The 19,690-nt window shown below is 38.4% G+C and overlaps 1 protein-coding gene across 3 annotated transcripts in view; it reads right to left on the reverse strand.

The window, feature by feature from the left end:
• Window positions 1–19,690, reverse strand: part of SLC2A9 (solute carrier family 2 member 9) — a 130,715-nt gene that overhangs the window by 13,021 nt on the left and 98,004 nt on the right. For all 3 annotated transcript variants that reach the window (XM_009559516.2, XM_054066104.1, XM_054066103.1), the window contains one exon: window positions 8,448–8,575. In XM_009559516.2, coding sequence (XP_009557811.2) covers window positions 8,448–8,575 — 128 coding nt within the window. The remainder of the gene's footprint in view (window positions 1–8,447; window positions 8,576–19,690) is intronic.

Raw genomic sequence — 19,690 nt, forward strand, 5'->3', positions numbered from 1 at the left:
GGGTTTTCAAGCCTTTTACACTGTGTTTTTCTGCTGCTGACATTTGTTGTCCATTCTGCTCACTTCATCTCACTGCACCTTTTCCCACAAATACATACACTCTGATTTACCAAGGGTCCCCGTTCTCCACCCTCCAGCACCTCCTCAGCACAATTTCTACCAGCTATCACTTACTCTTTAAGACAGATGTTTGAACTGCAAGCTCCAGCAATGTCAAGCAAGGCCTCAGATTTTGGTTCCAGCAACATAAAATAAAACAGAAAATCTAGGCAGGTGATGCCAAACAATATCCAGGAGTAACAATGTTGAGTCTGTCTAAATTAACAAGGGCGAGCTTGTATCCAGTTGTGTATGTACACATTACAAGATTTGGGGTTTGTTCATCTGAGTGCTTTGGAAAGAGTTTCTGTTTATACATGTGACTGTGAGAATGAGAAAGCAGGAGGCTTATAGACAACTGGCCTACTTATTATGGCTTATATATTATTTAGCTATTTGTTATTCTTCTATTTAAGAAATTCTTCATTAAATTAAGGACTGGAATAAATATCCTGTACATTGATGAACCTCATGATTTGCAGATGTCTTAAAGAAACTCTTATATTTGGAGTATCAGCCCCTCCAGGTCTGTTCTGTTCAACAGAAGATTAGACAAAGAAAAATTTGCAAGAAACAAAATATCTGATGGCTGAAAGAGGAAGCTAGTTACATTTAAAATGGAAATACATGTGATTTTGAATCCATCAATAATTTATTAAGAAGTATGAAATCCACTGGAAATCTTCACTGGTAAACAAGTATTGTACATGTGAGAGGGGCTCTAGAGCAATTAGGAAATACTAATGTAGAAGTAAGTGATATTTGATGGCCTGTACCATAAACAAGAATACATAGGTTCCTCTGGTCAGATCTGGGTTTCTATTTTGTAGTGAGTCACTACTGCCAAAGGGAAAATGATCTGTTTCCTTTCATTATCCACAAAAGAAGGAATATATGAAATAGTAATAAGCTTACAGAAGGATGACTAATATATAACCTTGAAGGCCTTCAGGTCAGAGATTCCTCAAATTTCTCTGGATGCTTGATTCTTACCCAAGCTATTCCGAAAATCACAAGGTCTTCTCTGATGTGTCAGAGAAGTTTAACACTTCCTGATCCTTTTGAAATGAAGAAAATAAGTGATCTTTTCTCCTTTCTCAGTTGTTCACAGTCAGCCTTTCCTTTCTCAATTTTTTTCAGCAGACAGAATATTTTTAGGTTTCCTTTCTTTCACTCCAAGTTCATCGTAATTTTTGGTGTTCCTTCCTCTGATTTCTTTCTGCATATTTCAAGATTATTTAGCCCAAAGCATCATTATAGTACTACCACTATGTTGTCATAATTTTCAAGGAAAGAAGTAATTGCAACTGTCTTCTATTTTTAACTTGGGGTATGGATTCTCCTGCCACTACAACCTGCAGCAGTTCTTGCAGTGACACTGATGTATCACAGTAACAAACAAAAAAAGCTTAAAGGAACCACATGCTGTGTGTACACTTAATGAGAGACACTGCCTGCTCTGAAGGCTTCAAAATGTCAATAAAATCATAGAAAACCAGGAACACAGATACCAGCCAGTCCATCCCCATTAGTAAAGCAGCCTCATTCTTCACAAACTTCTGCCTGCCTATTTTTTATAGATCTCCAGTAATGGACAAGCTACAATTTATCCACACATCATTACATAGTCACACTATTTTCATGATTAATATACAACCTAATATCCTTCTTGATACAGTTATCTGAAAATATAACCTGTGTTCTCTCTGCTTCATCACCCTTCTTGCCAGGGAAATCACTGAACAGAACGGGCCTGGACCCAAGATAAACAGAGAATGGGAAAGAACTAACTCCTTTGTGATACTCCGTTAGTGCAGAGGACCTTGTGTTGGACTTCGTCAAATGCGAACATCACATTCAACTGTAGCAATCGGTAAAAGAATAAATTCCTGCCAACAGAATTTGATAAAAAGGTTTTATTGTGCTTCAGGAGGGTTGCAGAAGCCTGAAAAGCAAGGCTCTGCTCATACCTGACAGGCAGCAAAAGCCACCTGAGTGGGGACAAGTGCAGCTGAGGAGCTGGAGCCTCTTAATTGTTACCACTATTCAGCTTTGAGCTTGCTACTATTCAAATGGGCAGGATGCTGGACATGTTGCAGACAGCAATAACATAGCATTCCTCTTTTAAAAATACACACTATGGTCTCTTAAGTGCTTTATACTTTCTATATAACCACAATTAAAAGGAGTATTCCACCACTATTGCCATCATCTGACTTTTTGAACATGTGGTCTCATCTACCATTGAGTACTTTGTGCTTGTTCTGGCAGATTAAGGCAAGATATCAACATCTGCCTTTGATTATACAAGTACGATTCCTAAGGACACACTATTAGATCAGAAAAAACCTGTGAAACTGAATGCAAGTGCCCTGTTGAAAGAGAAACACACTTAGATTTGCAAAGGTACAAATCTAAGTTTCTCACATTTCAAGATTCTCTTCTGAGAAGATGCTTAGGTGCAAATGGCTTGTAGTCTGCTTTGGGGTATAGATAAGTAGGGAGAGAAAAAGCATCATTGATGGAGATTGTACAGGGCTAATATGAAAAAGAAACTACAGGCATTAATATTGTTCCTAATATATCCCTGAAGAATCATAGAATGTCCTGAGTTGGAAGGGACCCACAAGTATCATTGAGTCCAACTCCTGTCCCTGCATAGGACAACCCCAAAACTCACAGCATGTGTCTGAGGGCATTGTTCAAACGCTTATCCATATTATCCAATGCAAATATTTATATTGTCAGGTTTGGCGTCATGACTACTTCCCAGGGAGCTGTTCCATTGTTCCACCATCCTCTGGGGGAAGAACCTTTTCCTAATATCCAACCTAAACATCCTCTGGCACATCTTTCTGCCATTCCCTTGGGTCTTATCGTTGGTCGCCAGAGACAAAGGATCTGCACCTTCTTCTCCTCCTCTGCTTGTGAGGAAGCTGTAGACTGTGATGAGGACTCCCCTCATTTCCTCTTTTCCAGGCTGAACAGACGAAGTGACTTTAGCCACTCCTCATACAATTTCCCTTCTAAACCCTTCACCCACTTTGTGAAGCCCTCTTCTGGACACATTCCAGTAGCTTTATATACTTTTTATACTACAGTATCCAAAACTGCACATGGTACTACTCAAGATGGGGCTGCATCAGTGCAGAATGGAGTGGGTCAATCACCTCCCCTGGACTGGCTACCAATGCTGCGCTTGATGCACCCCAGGACACGGTTGTTCCTCTTGGTTGCCAGGACACGCTCTTGGCTCATGTTCAACTTGCCATCGACCAGAACCCCCAGATCCTTATCCACAGGGCTTATTCTCCAGCCTCTTGATATTACATTTAGCAATCAAGAAGCTCTGTGCAGGAAAAACACTTTGCATATTTTCCAGAGTAACATTGTTCCCACTGATAGTGACAAGGATGCTCTTCAGTGACTTTGACTTCACGGAATACTTATTCTCATATCTGTAATAATGACATTCATGATTCCATAGCATGGAGTCACTTTTGAGCAAAGAAAGTTAAGATTTGACGTCTGACAGGCGCTAAATGTTGGAAAACCAGTCACCTAAGCCACATAATCTGCTAAATTAGGAAAAACAGAAGCCACATAACCACTGCTCTAATTAGTCTAATTAAAAAGTCTGCCAAGTGCAAGTCTAGATTAGAAGTGCACATTGCTGTGAAGAAAGAATACAAAACACGAAGTTCCCCTTATGCTACAAACATGCACGCTTTTGCTCCCTGCGTGAAAGGCTCACTTCTTTTTTTAAATCTCTGTGGATTTTAGTCAAAGACTAATTGATGTCATGCATTAAGCTTCTTAGCAACCTGAAGGGTTTACAAAATACCTACAATGTAACTATTGAAAAGAATGCTTCAGTCTAACCATGCAGATGAACATAGATACTGAAATACCTGGAATTGCTCACTAAAATTTACATAACTCACCAAAATAACAACAAAAAAATTAAAAAAACATATGTTCTTCTTCCCTCTATAAGTTCCATTGGCTAAAATAAATTACGGAACAAAGTAATATTATTCTGCTAGTGCTATCCATTCTAGTCAGTGGATTTAACCTGAAAATAGGACATATTCAGGTTTCTTATCCTGAGCTGTGATAAGTTATATATCACCATTAATGAGACTAGAACAGAGACAGAACTGAGGCATTTAAAGAGGAAGCCCCAGTGACAAGGAAGATATCTGTGTAAAGTACACCCAGTATTTGTTGTTCAATTCATGTCTGTTTTCTGTTTTGTTACATTTTTCATTGTTTCAGTATGTAGAGGGGAAAATAATAGCATTTTTCCTTGTGCCTACTAAATTTTTTCATTTTGCTAAGAGGTTTATAAACATTTTTTAAATAAAAAAGTTTATGTAAATGACTCAGATTTAAAAAAGAAAATAATTAAAAGAAAACAGGATGTGCTGTTGTGCCATGTCTTCCCCATAAATGAAAACTGCTACACTATCTGGCCAAAATTTTTAAAGATGGATAACTTTAAGTTCTTAATTCAAATTACAAAATTTATCTGATTTTCAGCTGTGTTGCTGAAATTTCAGCAGAAATGCTCCAAGTCAGCATTTCATAGAAAGCATTTAGTAACTAGCTGGGTGAAAATCTTTCAAAGGTATATGAATGCACATCAATAACTTTATGAATGCAAGCCGCCTTTAAATCAAATGCTGGAATTTAATGTTTGCCTAAGTATCTAAGAATGAGGACACAACATACCTATTCAGGAATGACAATATATTCAATAAGCTTTTTATCAACTCACACAAATTCTGAACCTTTCTAAACAGCTATTTTGATTAGCTTGGAAAAAATGGAGATTCAAATCCCATTACAATACATTAAAAGTATAAAGTATAGTATATAAGGTAAAGCGTTGAAGTTGTAATTATTTCAGATGAAGTATTTCAATTCCTTCAGGCTTACACAAGCATTACTATAACTTGAGGCACTTTTCCCTAAGCAAATTACTTTCTTACTATTACACAGTTGATTCAGTGAATGTAGTCACACCCTGTGGCTCCATTCTGAAGGGAACCTTCCTATGCCACAGTTAACATGGTTTCAAACAGGAGGCCGTTGATGGACAGCTGTTATCTTCTGGCATGCAGGCGCCAAGCAAAAACATGAGATATGCAAGTCAGAAGAGAAAGTAGAGGGCTGAAGTACCTTTCTGCTTAATCCAAATACTCATTGATGGATATTTTGCAGGAATGAAAATGTGCCATCCAAATAACAGAGCATTACAAACCAGTTCTAGCACCTGTAGGAATACTGAAATAGTTTGAAAGGAGGGACCACCGTGTCTTTATGAACTGTTTCAGGCATCTCTGGTATACTGACTTATCAAACCTGTCTTTGTCTCTTCAGCTCATTGTTCAGAAAAGCCTCATGCCTTCATTCTTAGCTGACAGCAACAGGAAAAAGATACTGCTGAGCATCACTCAAGTTGACATATTTGACATTTCACAAGATCAAGCACTATGTTAAGCACAAGTCTGAAATGCCTTCAGACATAAAATCAGATCTTTTATAATTCCTCTGTATGTTCCAAGATCCCATGCAGTAATGTTTCTTCAATGACTGTATTTTGGACAAAGAAAATATTTTGAAAAATCTAGATTTATCAGACATCTACGACTAATCACACAATATCAAATGTACTTGTGAATTCAGTATAGTACCTTTTGTCATTTTAACCTCAGTTCATCTCCTTTGCACAGATTTCTCAAATAGGCAGTGATGAGGGCAGGAACAGTAGCTACATTTTTTTTTTTTTTAATATTGTTTCTATAATTCATTTGCATACTAGCTGTTCAAGCACATCCATACATTTTAATGTATAACTCAAGCCACTGTTTTATTCTATCTACTGGGGAGGGGAAAAAAATATAGGCATTTAATCCAGTTGATTTTTTGAGTCACTAAATCTAAAGTTAATAGATTTGTTTCGCAAACATTTGGGATAATTTTGTAGAAGCACATCAATGATCAAAAAAGTGGCTCATATTTCTCAAGCACTCAGGCAGGTATTTAAATACATAGAAGGGATTAGGCATTTTAAAGTTTTTTTTCCTGTTTCGGACATAAAAAAAATGAGCTAAGAAGAGGTTATTGCTTTTCTGTAAAGAAACAGGTAAATTTTGAGAATAAGGGTGATTGAAATAGGAAAGAAATGAACGTAAAGGAGTGAAGAGATGTTATAGTTTGAGCTTGTGAAAAAGCCTTAAAAAATCTAAGTCTTTAAAAAATCACTGCTTTCAAGTACAAAATCTAAGATTTTTCTCTTTATTATTTTTTAAAGAAGAGAAAAAAATGCTGCAAGGTGGAAATCTAATTTACCTTCATTAAAGCTGAACTGTAATTTTGTAATCACACAATGGGAAATTTTTATGACACAAAATGATGAATTCCCCAAGGCTACTGCAAACTTCATATAGATGCATACTCAATCAGTCAAAAAACTCTAATATGCATACAAAAAGTTACAGAATGTAGTTTAACTTTTTATTTAAATTTACTGAGGATTTTTTAAACAGTTCTCACCAGGTGATCTGTCAGGTGGGATTAGCAGGACAAGAAAGGAGAGCCCTAAGTTGCATTAATTCATATACAACTGATGGCCAGAGCTCAGGTAACTTCCCAGTTGTGTGCAGGAGGTAAACGTCACAATTTTGGAGAAACATGGTTATTCCCTACATGTCTCTGGGTAATTTAAAAACATAAGAAATAAAAGCATTCTGATTATGTGCCTCTTGATTTGAGACTTCGTTCCAGTGGCCCAGCAGCCACAGAGGCAGGTGGTGGGATGGTTAATGCCTGGCCAGGCAGAGTGGAAGGCAATCCCCAATGCTGCTTAAACAGTCAGACCTGACAGACTAGTTTGGGTTGGAAGTGATCTTAAAGATCATCTAGTTCTGACCCCGCTGCCATAGGTAGCAACACCTTCCACCAGATCAGGTTGCTCCAAGGCCCGTCCAACCTGACCTTGAACACTTTCAAGGATGGGGCATCCACAACTTCTCTGGGCACAATCCTCTTGAAGGAATAGCTATTAGAGCACACAGAAACATCGGCTTGCTGGATGAGCTTGTGGCTGCCTCCCGGACCATACTGATGCCGATGACTAAGGTTAAGTTTTCAAAAACACAAGAGAATTGTCTAAAATTCTTTCTCTGCTGCATTTGGTAGATGTTCTAATGACCTTGGTGGGAAAAGAATTATCCCTCTACCTGCTTTTGAAAATCTCACCTTAAATGCCTAAGTTGACAAGTCGTTACTCTGCAATGTGAAACCGGTGAAAAACACTCATTGATTTCACTAAGCATTACAACAAGCTCCTAAGACTTACAGCTCTGAGCAGTCTAATTGAAGTTAATGTTGGTAGGAGCACAGAGTTCAGAAGGACAACAGCCTTTATAGTCATACAGACTTTTGAAGGTGATTCAAGTAATCAAAATTACTAGAGACTTTTTCCTCTTACAAGAAATTTAAAATAAGTGTCACAAGGGTCAGACTTTATATTACAGGCTTCTAAAGTTGTCCCATAAACTCATCTCATACAGGGGATTTTCAACCATAGTACTTAGTAAAAACAGTTTTACTTGTCACATGAAAATGAATATATGGTCTTACAACATGATAAAATTTTACCGTATCTGCAAATACTGTTATACAGTATTGCATATGATAAAGTATCATATAATATTCAGTTCTAAGAAGGCACAAACAGCACTATTACCTCCTTATCTGTTACTCAAAGCTCTTACTCTGAGATGATTTGAAGGGCAATCCAAAATCTCTTTCCTGGTTGTGAGGACCTGCAAGCAGACTGGAGGGCTTGCTCCCCCTCTGCACTTTCCTTGCCTCTAGTATTTCCTCTGGGCACTTAAAAAACCCAACAATTAGGAAAGGAGCAGAGGAGGAGAGGATCTATTACCCAGTGAGAGTAATAAGGACCCTCAAAGCCTAGGGTAAACCAGAAGATGACTAGCCTAAAGGCTGAAGTAAAAAGGAGTGACAATCACCATCAGTGACTGTGAACTCTTGACACAGACATCAAACCGCATTGCTAAAGCACCCTTGTGGGGAATTTGCTATCTAGGTTTGCCCATGTTTACGATAATTTGTCTTTGTGTGACAATTTTCTCCAAAACATTCAAACAAGGACATAATGTGGGTAGTACAATTGAACTGTATAAAAAACATGGTAGGAATTTCATCCACTTCAATAAAAAGACATTTATTATTAGCTGAAAATTACTATTCAAAGGTCGTGTGCTACACTACACCAGCTATATTACAGTATATAAAATATCAAAGCTGCTAAGTACCTGAATGAAAGGGAAGAGCAGTCCAACTGCGAAATTGGAGAGCCAGTTGACTGTCCCAGCTATCATGAAGGCGGCCGGCCTCTGAGACTGCTGGAAAAACTCTCCGGTGAGGACAAATGGAATCCCACCTGAAACAGAGTCCAACATGTCGGTGGTTTTAGTGAACTTCCTTTGCCAACAGCTGTTTCACTTACCAAGAAGAATGTGCTCCATATTATACATCTCAGTCACTAGCACGGCTCTACAGTTCTCTGGTTCAAGGTCTACACAGGAACTTCTGAGCCAGGAAAATGCCATTTGTCAAAACCATACTTTAGTGAAGTGTAACACTTCCCTCTTTCACACCATGGCATCTCCTGTTATACATTCTTTCAGTGATAGCAAAAGTGATTAACAAAGCAATGAATCTACACAACAGCTTCTTGAGTATAATGTGATGAGCTGTTTATTACAAATAAGAACAATTGTTTCTACTAAAATGCTTGAAACTCTGAAAACTCGGAAATACTTCAAAATAGACTTTCACAGCTGGAAAGATGGCTCCAAAGAGATCAAACAGTATTTTTAGATAATTACTGCCCACTTTATTTTAGCAATAAAAAAGGCAAAACATTTGCTTCTCTATAAGCATATTTTTCACTGATGCTTATTTAATACGTTCCTTTACTGAATATACTGTTGGGCAGTTCTGGCAAGGCCTATTAACCCCACCAGTCAAGGACTCCGACCGCTACAATAACAAGCTCACTTAAATATCACATTTGTCACTTGTGTTTCCTTCTACTTAGTCTGTGGACTACTTTGTACAGCACTGGTATATTGCTGTCCTGACAATACCCCCAGGGAATAGCTGTCTAGTAGATGAAAGTCTCCATTTATGGTCTTTGGCTTCCTTCATTCCAATATGGTATTTGGATAGAAATACTTCTATTTTTATAGAATTAAACATAGATTGCATTTGCTCACTGGCTACATATTTCAGTTAATGTTGCACACCAGACATGCATCTACTTGCAGAATTATTTCACCACAATTTGGAAAACAGTAAACCTAGTAACACCAGACAGATTTTCAGTATTCTGGTGCTACCAATTTTACCTCTAGGTCCTCATATCTGCCAGTATTATCTGCCTCACCACTTAGCTCTACAGGCAGGATCCATGTAAGTCCTTTCTTGGTTTTAAGCATTTTAACAAATCAGTCTGAACGATCAAAAACATATTAATAGCCACACTCCCTCTCAAAAACCTCTATAACAATTCTGACTTCCAAAATACATACACATTAAGATAAAAACAACACCAAAGACTTATCCATCCACTGGATCTTCTGCTTGCATGTTTTTCCTTGATCTATATGCTTATCTTTTGCACTATCCTTACTGTTGGACAGCTGTGACTACATCTGTAAGAGCTTTTTAGCAAAGTATTGTCATGTAGCCCCTTCTGTTGAATGTTTCTACACTTAAACACATGCACTAGAAGCTGTCCTGAGACCAATATGACACAGGAACCTGTAAATGCGTAACAAGGCTTGCAGATGACACACAGCATCAGATATTCCTTCACTCCAGATCTTTCATATACGTAGACTATGAATACATGCAAAAAAGACAAAGTGATGCAGCAAAATCCTATACACGTTAACAGACACCACTTCCCAACGTCAGCTAATGTGACTGTCTACAAGAACCTATCTGCAATGGCAGCAAAGGCTTCAACCGAACTTTCTGTTTCAACAACTGCCAGTACAAAATACACACAAAAAGGCATAGAGCAAATACATTTATTTACCTCTACTTTTTCCATAGGAATATGGGAATTTCAGGCAATGAAAGCCCTAGCTAAGTGACCCTCTATAAGCCGTAAGTAGTATTCAAATCCTGTGACTAAAAAATGTGCCCTCTCCCAGTAGCACTTTGAACATGTAGAATAAACAGCTGAACAGGCATAACTTAAAAAAATTAAAGCAACATGTGGTCTGTGAGTCCTCGGTGGCTTTTAGTGCTTATTTTATCGTACACTTGGAATTTGGGTTTAAATCCTAAGATCTGGCAGGAAAAACAACAATCACATATGTTCTCTCAGCATCTGTTTTAGGTCTTGAATGCCATATGAGGTAGTGGTTTGCCAAGGCACTTGACCCTTGGAGAGAGGAACTGAAGGACTTGAAACACAGAAATCATGTAAGATGATGTATTTATGATCATTTATTCTGTCATGCCTTTGCTGTAGGACAATCTACAGAGGTGTTGCTGTTCTTGTCAGTATAATGAAAAATGTTGTTTGAGATCCATTTGGGAAAATACACATTGTACAAGAGAGGAAAAAGCCAGAGGCAAAAAAAAGTATAAAAGGACAGAAACATATCACAAAGCATAAATGTTATGGGGAAAAAAAAATGCATGGGCACTATCATGGAAAAGGTTCCTTGAAATTCAAATGCAATTTCTAGATACATATTAATAATCACTAAAACTGATGATTAGTCACACTCGCACAAAAGCTCTTCAATCTAATTTGAAAAATAATCAATTAATCTAGTGATAGTAAAAACAGTATTTTGCCAAGTCTAAGAAATAAAATTAGCAGCTGCTCTGAGCTCTTTCAAATGTTCTGTGGAGGAATGGGAAAGGTGCTATAGACAGACCTCCAGTCTTTCTTGTGGCACAGAGAGACATCTCTATAGTGTCACAAAGCAGAGAAAGTCAGTTTCTGTATAGGGATAACTTAAGAGAAATCACATGGAAGAACCAAGGAGCCTGAAAAGCAATAGGTGAGTTATGTGAATGACAGGCTAGGTCTGGAAACATGAAAACATGAATGAAGCCAGGTCATTGCTGTACACTGTTATATACCTAGAAAAGCAGATTTGACCTTTCTAAGATCCAAAGCGGGGGATGTAAACACTTGCCAAGAGCCATACCCCTGCAAAGAACACACTCTACAACCAAGAGAAGTGAAAAGGAAATTTGGGCAAGCTGAAGGAAAAATCTAAAGCCTTAAGACACAAACAGCGAAGGCACTTGGGATCAGCTGAACCTATAGCCCCAGTAGTCCACTCTCAAACATTTTGAGGTGTTAGAGGTGTGCTCATGGACCCATTTTCTCCTAGAACTTGATTTCTTTGAGAGAGAAATCTGGGTGCATGGGGCTGAAGGAAGATGCCTTGACTAGGTCAATTGTATCTGGGCTGCAGAGATCACAACGTTATGGCATCTCACTAACTATTCTTTACAGAGACAATCTCCCTTCAAGGTCTCCTATATAATCACTATGCTAGATGGCTCCATATTGGACTGTGCTCAAACAAAAATGCTTGGAAACAACTAAAAGCAATCCAAGCAAACCACTGTATTTTCTTAAACAGTCTTCAAACATTTTTCATGGGGTTTTGCAACTTCAATATGTGTTTGAACGTGGGTGAAATCATTCACCAAAATGCTAGCTTATGTTCCATCTCACGGGGAATGAACCTGGCATTAGCATTTGCCCTGGAAGGCTTTTCACACAATTTTCAGTGAAATAGCTTTATTTTAGCTTTGATCATAATACCAAAATGTATATTAGGATTTCCTGTAGGAGTTTTTCAGCAAGGTAGCTTCTGAACAGGAATTTAAAGAGGTAATGCATTGATCACAATAATTACAGTGATTCATTTCTAATACTTCGTTCTTTTCAGCACTGCAGTGAACATAATGGAAGAAGCTCTTAACATACTGCAGTGCCATTAAAGAAAGATTGTTATGCCTGTTAGCATGCTACCTCTATTGGAAACTACAGATCTCTTATTACAGGACTTGTATATCAACGTGCTGTTTAACAAAACAACATTAAGCCTGCATAACACAATTAGACACGCAACAATACTTCTATATCTGTGCATTTTACTAACTTCCCTCTGTAATTAGTCCAGTTACACTTCGAATCAATGTCATGTGCTGGTAAACATTCAGAATCTCAGCCCAGTAGTCTTCTATGCATGAAACTAGAATGCTATAAGAGAAGTAATATTCTTGGTATATATACTACAGATTTTCAAATATATAGCTAAATTTGCACAAGTATCAACGTTTTCTTATGAAAAATTACCTACACTTATTTACTGTTTTGTTCAGTGAGCAGTTACAAATAAATACTGCTTAGCAGAAGTTAATTGATTCAGTGCAAAAATCTGAATACAGAAAACATGAAAAAAGAAGGATAATAAAGAGATAGAATCATAGAATCATTAAGGTTGGAAAAGACCTTTAAGATCAAATCCAACCACCAGCCCAACACCACCAAGCCTACTAAACCATGTCCTGAAGTGCCACATCTACTCATCTTGTGCAGACCTCCAGGGACGGTGACTCCACTACTTCCCTGGGCAGTCTGTTCCAATGCTTCACCACACTTTCAGTGAAGAAACTTTTTCTAATATCCAATCTAAACCTTTCCTGATGCAACTTGAGGCCATTTCCTCCCTTCCTATCACTTGGGAGAAGAGCCCAACGTCCATCTTACCACAACATCCTTTCAAGTAGTTGCAGACAGGGACAAGGTCTCCTCTCAGCCTCCTCTTCTCCAGATTAAACAACCCCAGTTCCCTCAACTGCTCCTCCTAAAACTTGTTCCTCAGACCTTTCACCATCTTTGTTGCCCTCCCCTGGATGCACTCTAGCACCTCAACATCTTTCTGGTGCTGAGGGGGCCAAAACTGAGCACACTATTTGAGGTGTAGCCCCACCAGTGCTGAGTACAGGGGAAAGATCATTTCCCTGGTCCTGCTGGCCACACCATTTCCGACAGAAACTAGGAAGCTATTGGCCTTGTTGGCCACCTGGGCACACTGCTGGCTCATGTTCATTCGGCTGTCAACCTGACTGAGATCCTCATTCTGCTTTTATCCAGTACCTAACTGGGAGTTGGAGTCATGGCTATATATATATGTGTATATATATTTATCATATACATATATATATGATTTATGAAATGGGACTGTTAAATGCCTAACATAAATAGAATAAATGCCTAATACAAATCAGGGAGATTTATTACATTGGCAAATCACCTCTTAACGTGGTGGAAAGTTTGTGCCTTAAGAACTAGTAAAGAGAACTCACTCCCTAAACCAGCAGCTCATCTTTCAATATGCACTCAAGGCAAAACTGTGTTCATGCAGTGGCTACACAGGCAGATGTTGGGTTTCCAGCCCCAATAGGAGACCTGCACGACTCAGCACTCCAAATTCCTCCTGTACAGGAGAGAGACTGGAAATCTTGAGAGCTCTAACTTGGGCAAGAGGTCCCAGACTTCTGAGAGAAGGAGTCTTCAAAGTGAGCTGTTCTGGAAAAACAGACAAGTACTTTGCAACAATATCCTGGTTTTGAATAAAAAAAAAAAAAAAGGTCTGTGCAGCTCTAGACAAGATCAAGTAAAACAGCTTTGGACTGCAAGGAAAGGCTTGTAGAGAAGACTGATATATCCTAATAGGGTTGGGACATAAAGTACTGTCTCAATGAAAGGCTTCAGTATTCGCACTTCCTGAAAACTGCTGGAAAAACAGCCCAATATTCTTCAGTGAGAGACCAAAAGGCTGTTAGTTTCTACACAGACCTTAGCTATAAAAAACAAAAAAAAAACCCAACCTCAAGCAATCAACTAAAACACAAAATAATCCCCACCAAACCCCATGGAAAAATATACTGCACAAGTACAGCCAGTGAGGGATGTAATGCAACTACTGAGTTTCTTCCACCTCTATGGGTCTATAGGCAGAATAAGAATTTTAGAACATACATAACTCAATATTTAAAGAGGTTTTCTGTAACCTGTCAGATTATTTTAACTTGTACATCATACTGGATAGAATAATATCCCAAGATGACATTACATAGTTAGATATGATGGCTGTACTGCCCAGCTATTCCTGGAAGAGATTTGGGAGCAGAACATGTGAAATGGGTGTACTGAGTCATAGCTTCAAGATACAAGCTGTTATCTGTCTTCAGCCCTTCTCCACGGGAGAACGGTTGATCTTGTCTACATCAAAACTAAACAAAACAGGCACTTCACTTGTATAAAACATAAATTATGTGGCTCATTAACCACATTAATCTGTACCATTTGAAGAGCATGGTCTTTTGTGCCTTATATTAAAGACCACTTGAATAAAGAACATTTAAAGCTAAGTCAGTCTATGGCAAGTGTAAATTATAAGATCAAAATAGACAACATAACTAATACAAAACCTGTCAAAACCCAATAATATAATAATTAGTGTCTATAGTTACTAACAGTCTAGTTTTTAATACAGTATTTTGTGGAAAGACTTTTTGCATTGATTAGTTGGCCTTTGCTTTACCAACTACAGAACCTGTTACTCTAACAGCATACAGAAAGCCGGTTCTGCAGGTGTTTGTGGAGGTATCTGAACTTCGTTGGTGCAAGGTAACCCACACCATTAAGGGTAAATAAATAAACTAGGCAATGGCGCAAAACAATAATATTAATGTACTCAGTTGAAACACTGTTAGTTAAAATGTTAATTCTTGGCTTTCAGATAACTTACACTATAATTGCTGATAAAGCAACAAAGCTATTGGCTAATAAGGAAACCACACAATATTCTTTCTATGTTCATTTAGGTAACTATTTCTAAATTCCGCGTAAATTTTGTAATGCAAAAGGCCTAAGAATACCCTTATCTGAACCACCTGATAATTTCTTCTTCGGTGAAGTTCTCCTCTTAAATAATAATTAGTGCGTTTTCCTATAATTTTTAGCTCCATATGGCAGTGCTCTCAAACAGAATTTTAGGAGCATTTACTGACTGAATCATTTTTCTCTGAAAATTTATTTAATGAAGGCAAAATACTTACTACATAACTGGTGAGCCTCTATAATTTCAGTACTCTTAAGATACCATTCTTTACAAGAGTTATAATAACTTCTTTTAAATCCAGCTCTTTCCTGTAAGCCTCAGTAATATCTTTAACTTTTAATTGCTTTTCCCTTTTTGGCTTTTCTGTTGCAACACAAACCAACAATACAGACACAGGCCATTCTGCCAACTGCTATACAAATCCAATACATCTTTTTTTGGTGTTTCGGTAACACTTTCAAGCTGGTGGGATATTTTGTGGTTTTTTTTGGTTTGGTTTGGTTTTTTTGTTATTGTGGTTGTAATCTTTTTTTGTAAAAATTGAACATAAAAATTGAATTTCTACAGTGGTATTTACCAATATCGCTTTTTGCTTCACCATTGTAATTCTGCATAGCTACTGAAGAATAAAATACAATTAAAAAATATACTAAACTTTTAACTACGCGTAAATAGTCTTTTAAACAGTTCTGCTATATTTTCAGACTCACTGTATCATATCAGAATGCTAATTATAGCCTGACTTTCTGCTCTTCTATTTGAATGGGAAGAAAAAATTTCTTTACTGAGCTATAACTAAAAGTCTTCATGATAATTAATTTTATAGTTATTCACAGTAACAATGATTACCAGACATTGGTTAGCATCACTTAATATTACATCATTAAAAACAGTTACCTAAATTATGGGATCAATGATGAGGAAATTTTACTTTAATAAAAGCACAGAAGTGTCCCTTACATTTTCATCCACTATACAGATGGCGGTATCATGGAAATACTGAAATTAAAGATTCAAAATGTGATCAGTCCTAGGTAAGTGAAATATTCATACAGTCACCTCACTATGACAGGACTGAAAACAGAAAAAGTCCCCAACCTTTATGGCACCTAGGCTTACTGCTGCTACAATAATGTACTGAAAGAAATATAAAATTATCAGACATGATTTCCCTGTCAGGAATTCAGGTTGACAGTCCATTAGCACAAAATGCTGCTGGTTGTAAACCTATGTGAGCTAAAAGTCTTGAAAACTCAGTGTGGCGTGTCAGGCTTTCCTCATGAAATATTTTAACAAATGAATTAATCACAGTGGCAGTGCACAATTAAGTAATTGTATAGCTGCATTCATCCTGAAGGACCCCAAGAGTAAAAAGAGTGAACCAAATTTTCCGAGAAGCTGGATAAGAAGAGTCTCTCCCTGTCCTCCTTTTCCTGTTTAAGATGCCTAACAGACCATGTCTTCACTGTTTATGATTTCTGGAAACTGCTGAAATCTTTAGGACACAGCACCCCAAATGTCAGTGTATTTGGCTGCTGCTCCAGAATGGTAGACAGGTACGTACAGCAGCAGATGTAGAACTAATGAATGTAGGACAATAAAAATAATTTATTTTCCTTACTGTGACTGATAACCAGAATAGTTATAACAAATAGCAGTATTTGTTTGCTACCAAAAGAAAGGAAGAGTGCCAGAAGGTGCCTTTTGACTAGAAGGACCAGCTTGAAGAAAGATCTTAACAATCTTACTGTGATGAAAGATATAAATCTGCTTTCTGATGAAATTCAGAAAGCAGTCACCAAAGCCATGTGTGATCCCAGAAAGGTGATGTTTCCAGAGTAGGATAGACAACAACTGGAGATTCAAAGGAAATGTCATGATTTTAAGTCCCACAGTGGGCAATGAAGAAGCACACAGATGCTTGCTCACTTCTCTCCCTTCTGAGGAGAACAGAAAGAAACAAAGGCAAAACTCATGGGTCAGCGTAAGGACAGGATCATTCACCAGTTATCATCAGGGGAAAACCAGACTCGATTTGGGGAAAAATCAATTCATTTTATTACCAACCAAACTAGAGCAAGATACTGAGAAACAAAACCAAGTCTCCAGAACACCTTCCTCCCCTCCCCCTTTCTGGACTTTACTTCACTCCTGAATTTTCTACCTCCTCCCTCTCCACAGTGGCACAGAGGGATGTGGAATGGTGGTTGCACTCAGTTCATCATGCATTGTCTCTCCCATCCCCTCCGCCTCGGGGAAAGGACTCTTCCCCTTCTCCAGCATGGGGTCCCTCCCACGTGAGACAGTCCTCCATGAACTTCTCCAACACACGCCCTTCTCCTGGGCTAGCAGTCCTCCACAACCTGTTCCAGTGTGGGTTTCCATGGAGAAAACCTCCTTCAGGCACCACCTCCTGCTCCATCGTAGGGCTGCAGGTTGATATCTGCTCCCACATTAACCTCCATGGGCTGCAGGTGGACATTTACTCCTCATGGGCTGTAGTGTGACAACCTTATTGAAAATAGTCTCCTCCACGGGCTACAGGAGCATCTCTGCTCAGTCATCTGGAGTACCTTCTACCCCTTCTCCACCATCCTCAGTGTTCTCTGCAGCGCTGTTTCTCTCACATCTCATGTTTGCACAGTTATTTCTCTTGCATCTTCTATCTGCAGAGCAGTTTCTCGCTTCTCTCTCCCTGCTGCTATGCCCGGCCAGGCTGGCCTGACTGGTCCACCAGGCTCTGGCAGCCCAGTTGGAGATGTATGTGTGAGGCCAGTGCCTCCCCTCTGTTTCTGCTGCTGCCCACTTGCTGTTTCCCCCTCTTCTTAAATATGTTATCACAGAAGTGTTACCACCATTGCTGCTCAGTTTGGCCTTGGCTGGAGATGGGTCCATAACAACCCCAGCCTCCAGCAGCCACAGTCGCTACCAAAACCCTTGCCATGCAAACCCAACACAGGAAACAACTGCATACTCAGTCAAACTGACACCATTGCACTACCCTTGTTAATGCAATTGCCTTTTTCCCCTGAAAGTCTCTTACTGCTGTTTATTTAGCTTCCTATGTAGTAGGCTGGCTACCAAGAAACACTGTCTAGACTCTAGACCAACTTTCATTGCCCATAAATCTAGCAAACATTTGCATTTAAATGGAGCTTAGCCAAAAATAGATGAGCTGAGCTTAGAATTGTTCTTTGCTGTGCATTGTGCCTGGGCACACGGAAAATAAAATATTTTATTGTCTTACATTCATTAGTTTTACATCTACTGTTCTACATATTTATTAGTTTGCACTTTTCTAGGTATAAATATTTTAGGCTAACACAGAAGAATCTGTATTTTTTTAAGTAGGCTTTCTATATACTGTTCCCATTAATTTGAATAATGTACATAAGCAATTTACACAGCTTTTGAATAAACCAATTTTTCATGGTTACATGAAGGTCTAAAACACATGAGTGCATTTTTCCAGCAGTAAATTTCTTAAGTGTTGGAGTTGTGAGCCATCAGCAAGCAGTTAACAATCATTCAGGAAAACATGCCAATTAGGGTAAGAGGAGTGCTCTCAAGTGTCAAAGCATTCACATTTTGAAGACTTCAATTAAGATAATTTGTAAAATCTATTGTTCAAGGAATAAAGTTCTTTAGTCTTCCTGCTGCTAAGAACTCAATGTGTCATCTCCAGCAATTCTGTTAGCCAAGAGTTATCTTTCACATACTGGGGGTTCGTTCACTTTTCTTTAGAACTTCCACTAATTATAAAGAATCGAAATAATTTCTGTAACAGAACTGTTAAAAGCTACACATTTACTCTAATGCTGCTCTTTAAAGAGAGAAGTATTAAAAAAAAACCCCATGAAACAGGCATTTATCCCCAAATAGATGTTGAATGACACTGTATTTAATATTTTCAGAGGGCAACGAAAAAAAATACAATTCCTCCTAAAAAATTCAATGAATAGGCAGCCAGATTGAAAACAATTCTAGTTTCATGTCTTAACAGCCCCTAAACTCCTTTTGTTTACTGAAAGGTAACCAAAAGAGAAATTCTCACTTAAAGCCCTTAAACTTCCCATCTTTTCACCTCCTTGACTTAGCAGAAGTACTTGAAAATACTTCTGCCTCCAAGAGCAAGCAGAAGCTTTTTCTGTTGCTAGAGAAAATTAAGGAAGGAAAGGTAAATCACATCTCCTGCTGCTGTGCTTCACAAATTAAAGCAATGGTATTAGTACGGCAGCCTGCGATGAGTGGCTTCTGGGAGGCTAAAATGCCAACCCTAAGGCTACTCTTGTTGGATGGATGGTGGCCTGAAGCAATAGAGTGGCACAACGGGACAGGGAATAGGGCCAAGAGATAGATCCCTCAGCACATCTTGAACTCAGACTGGTAGGTATTGCATAATAATTGTGTATCTCCGGGTTATTACGAGTCCTTGAACTGAACTGTAACTCATGTATGGAATATTTAAATGCTTCATTGCAGCTTGTATTACACCTCCTGTTGTGCCCACAGAAACCTTACAACCATCAACAAACCAAACCTTTCCTTAAATACCCAGGAAAACTAAAGGTCATTTCTGCACAAATAACTTTCTTATC

The sequence above is a fragment of the Cuculus canorus genome, chromosome 4 (assembly GCF_017976375.1).
Source record: "Cuculus canorus isolate bCucCan1 chromosome 4, bCucCan1.pri, whole genome shotgun sequence".
Taxonomy (NCBI): Eukaryota; Metazoa; Chordata; class Aves; order Cuculiformes; family Cuculidae; genus Cuculus; species Cuculus canorus.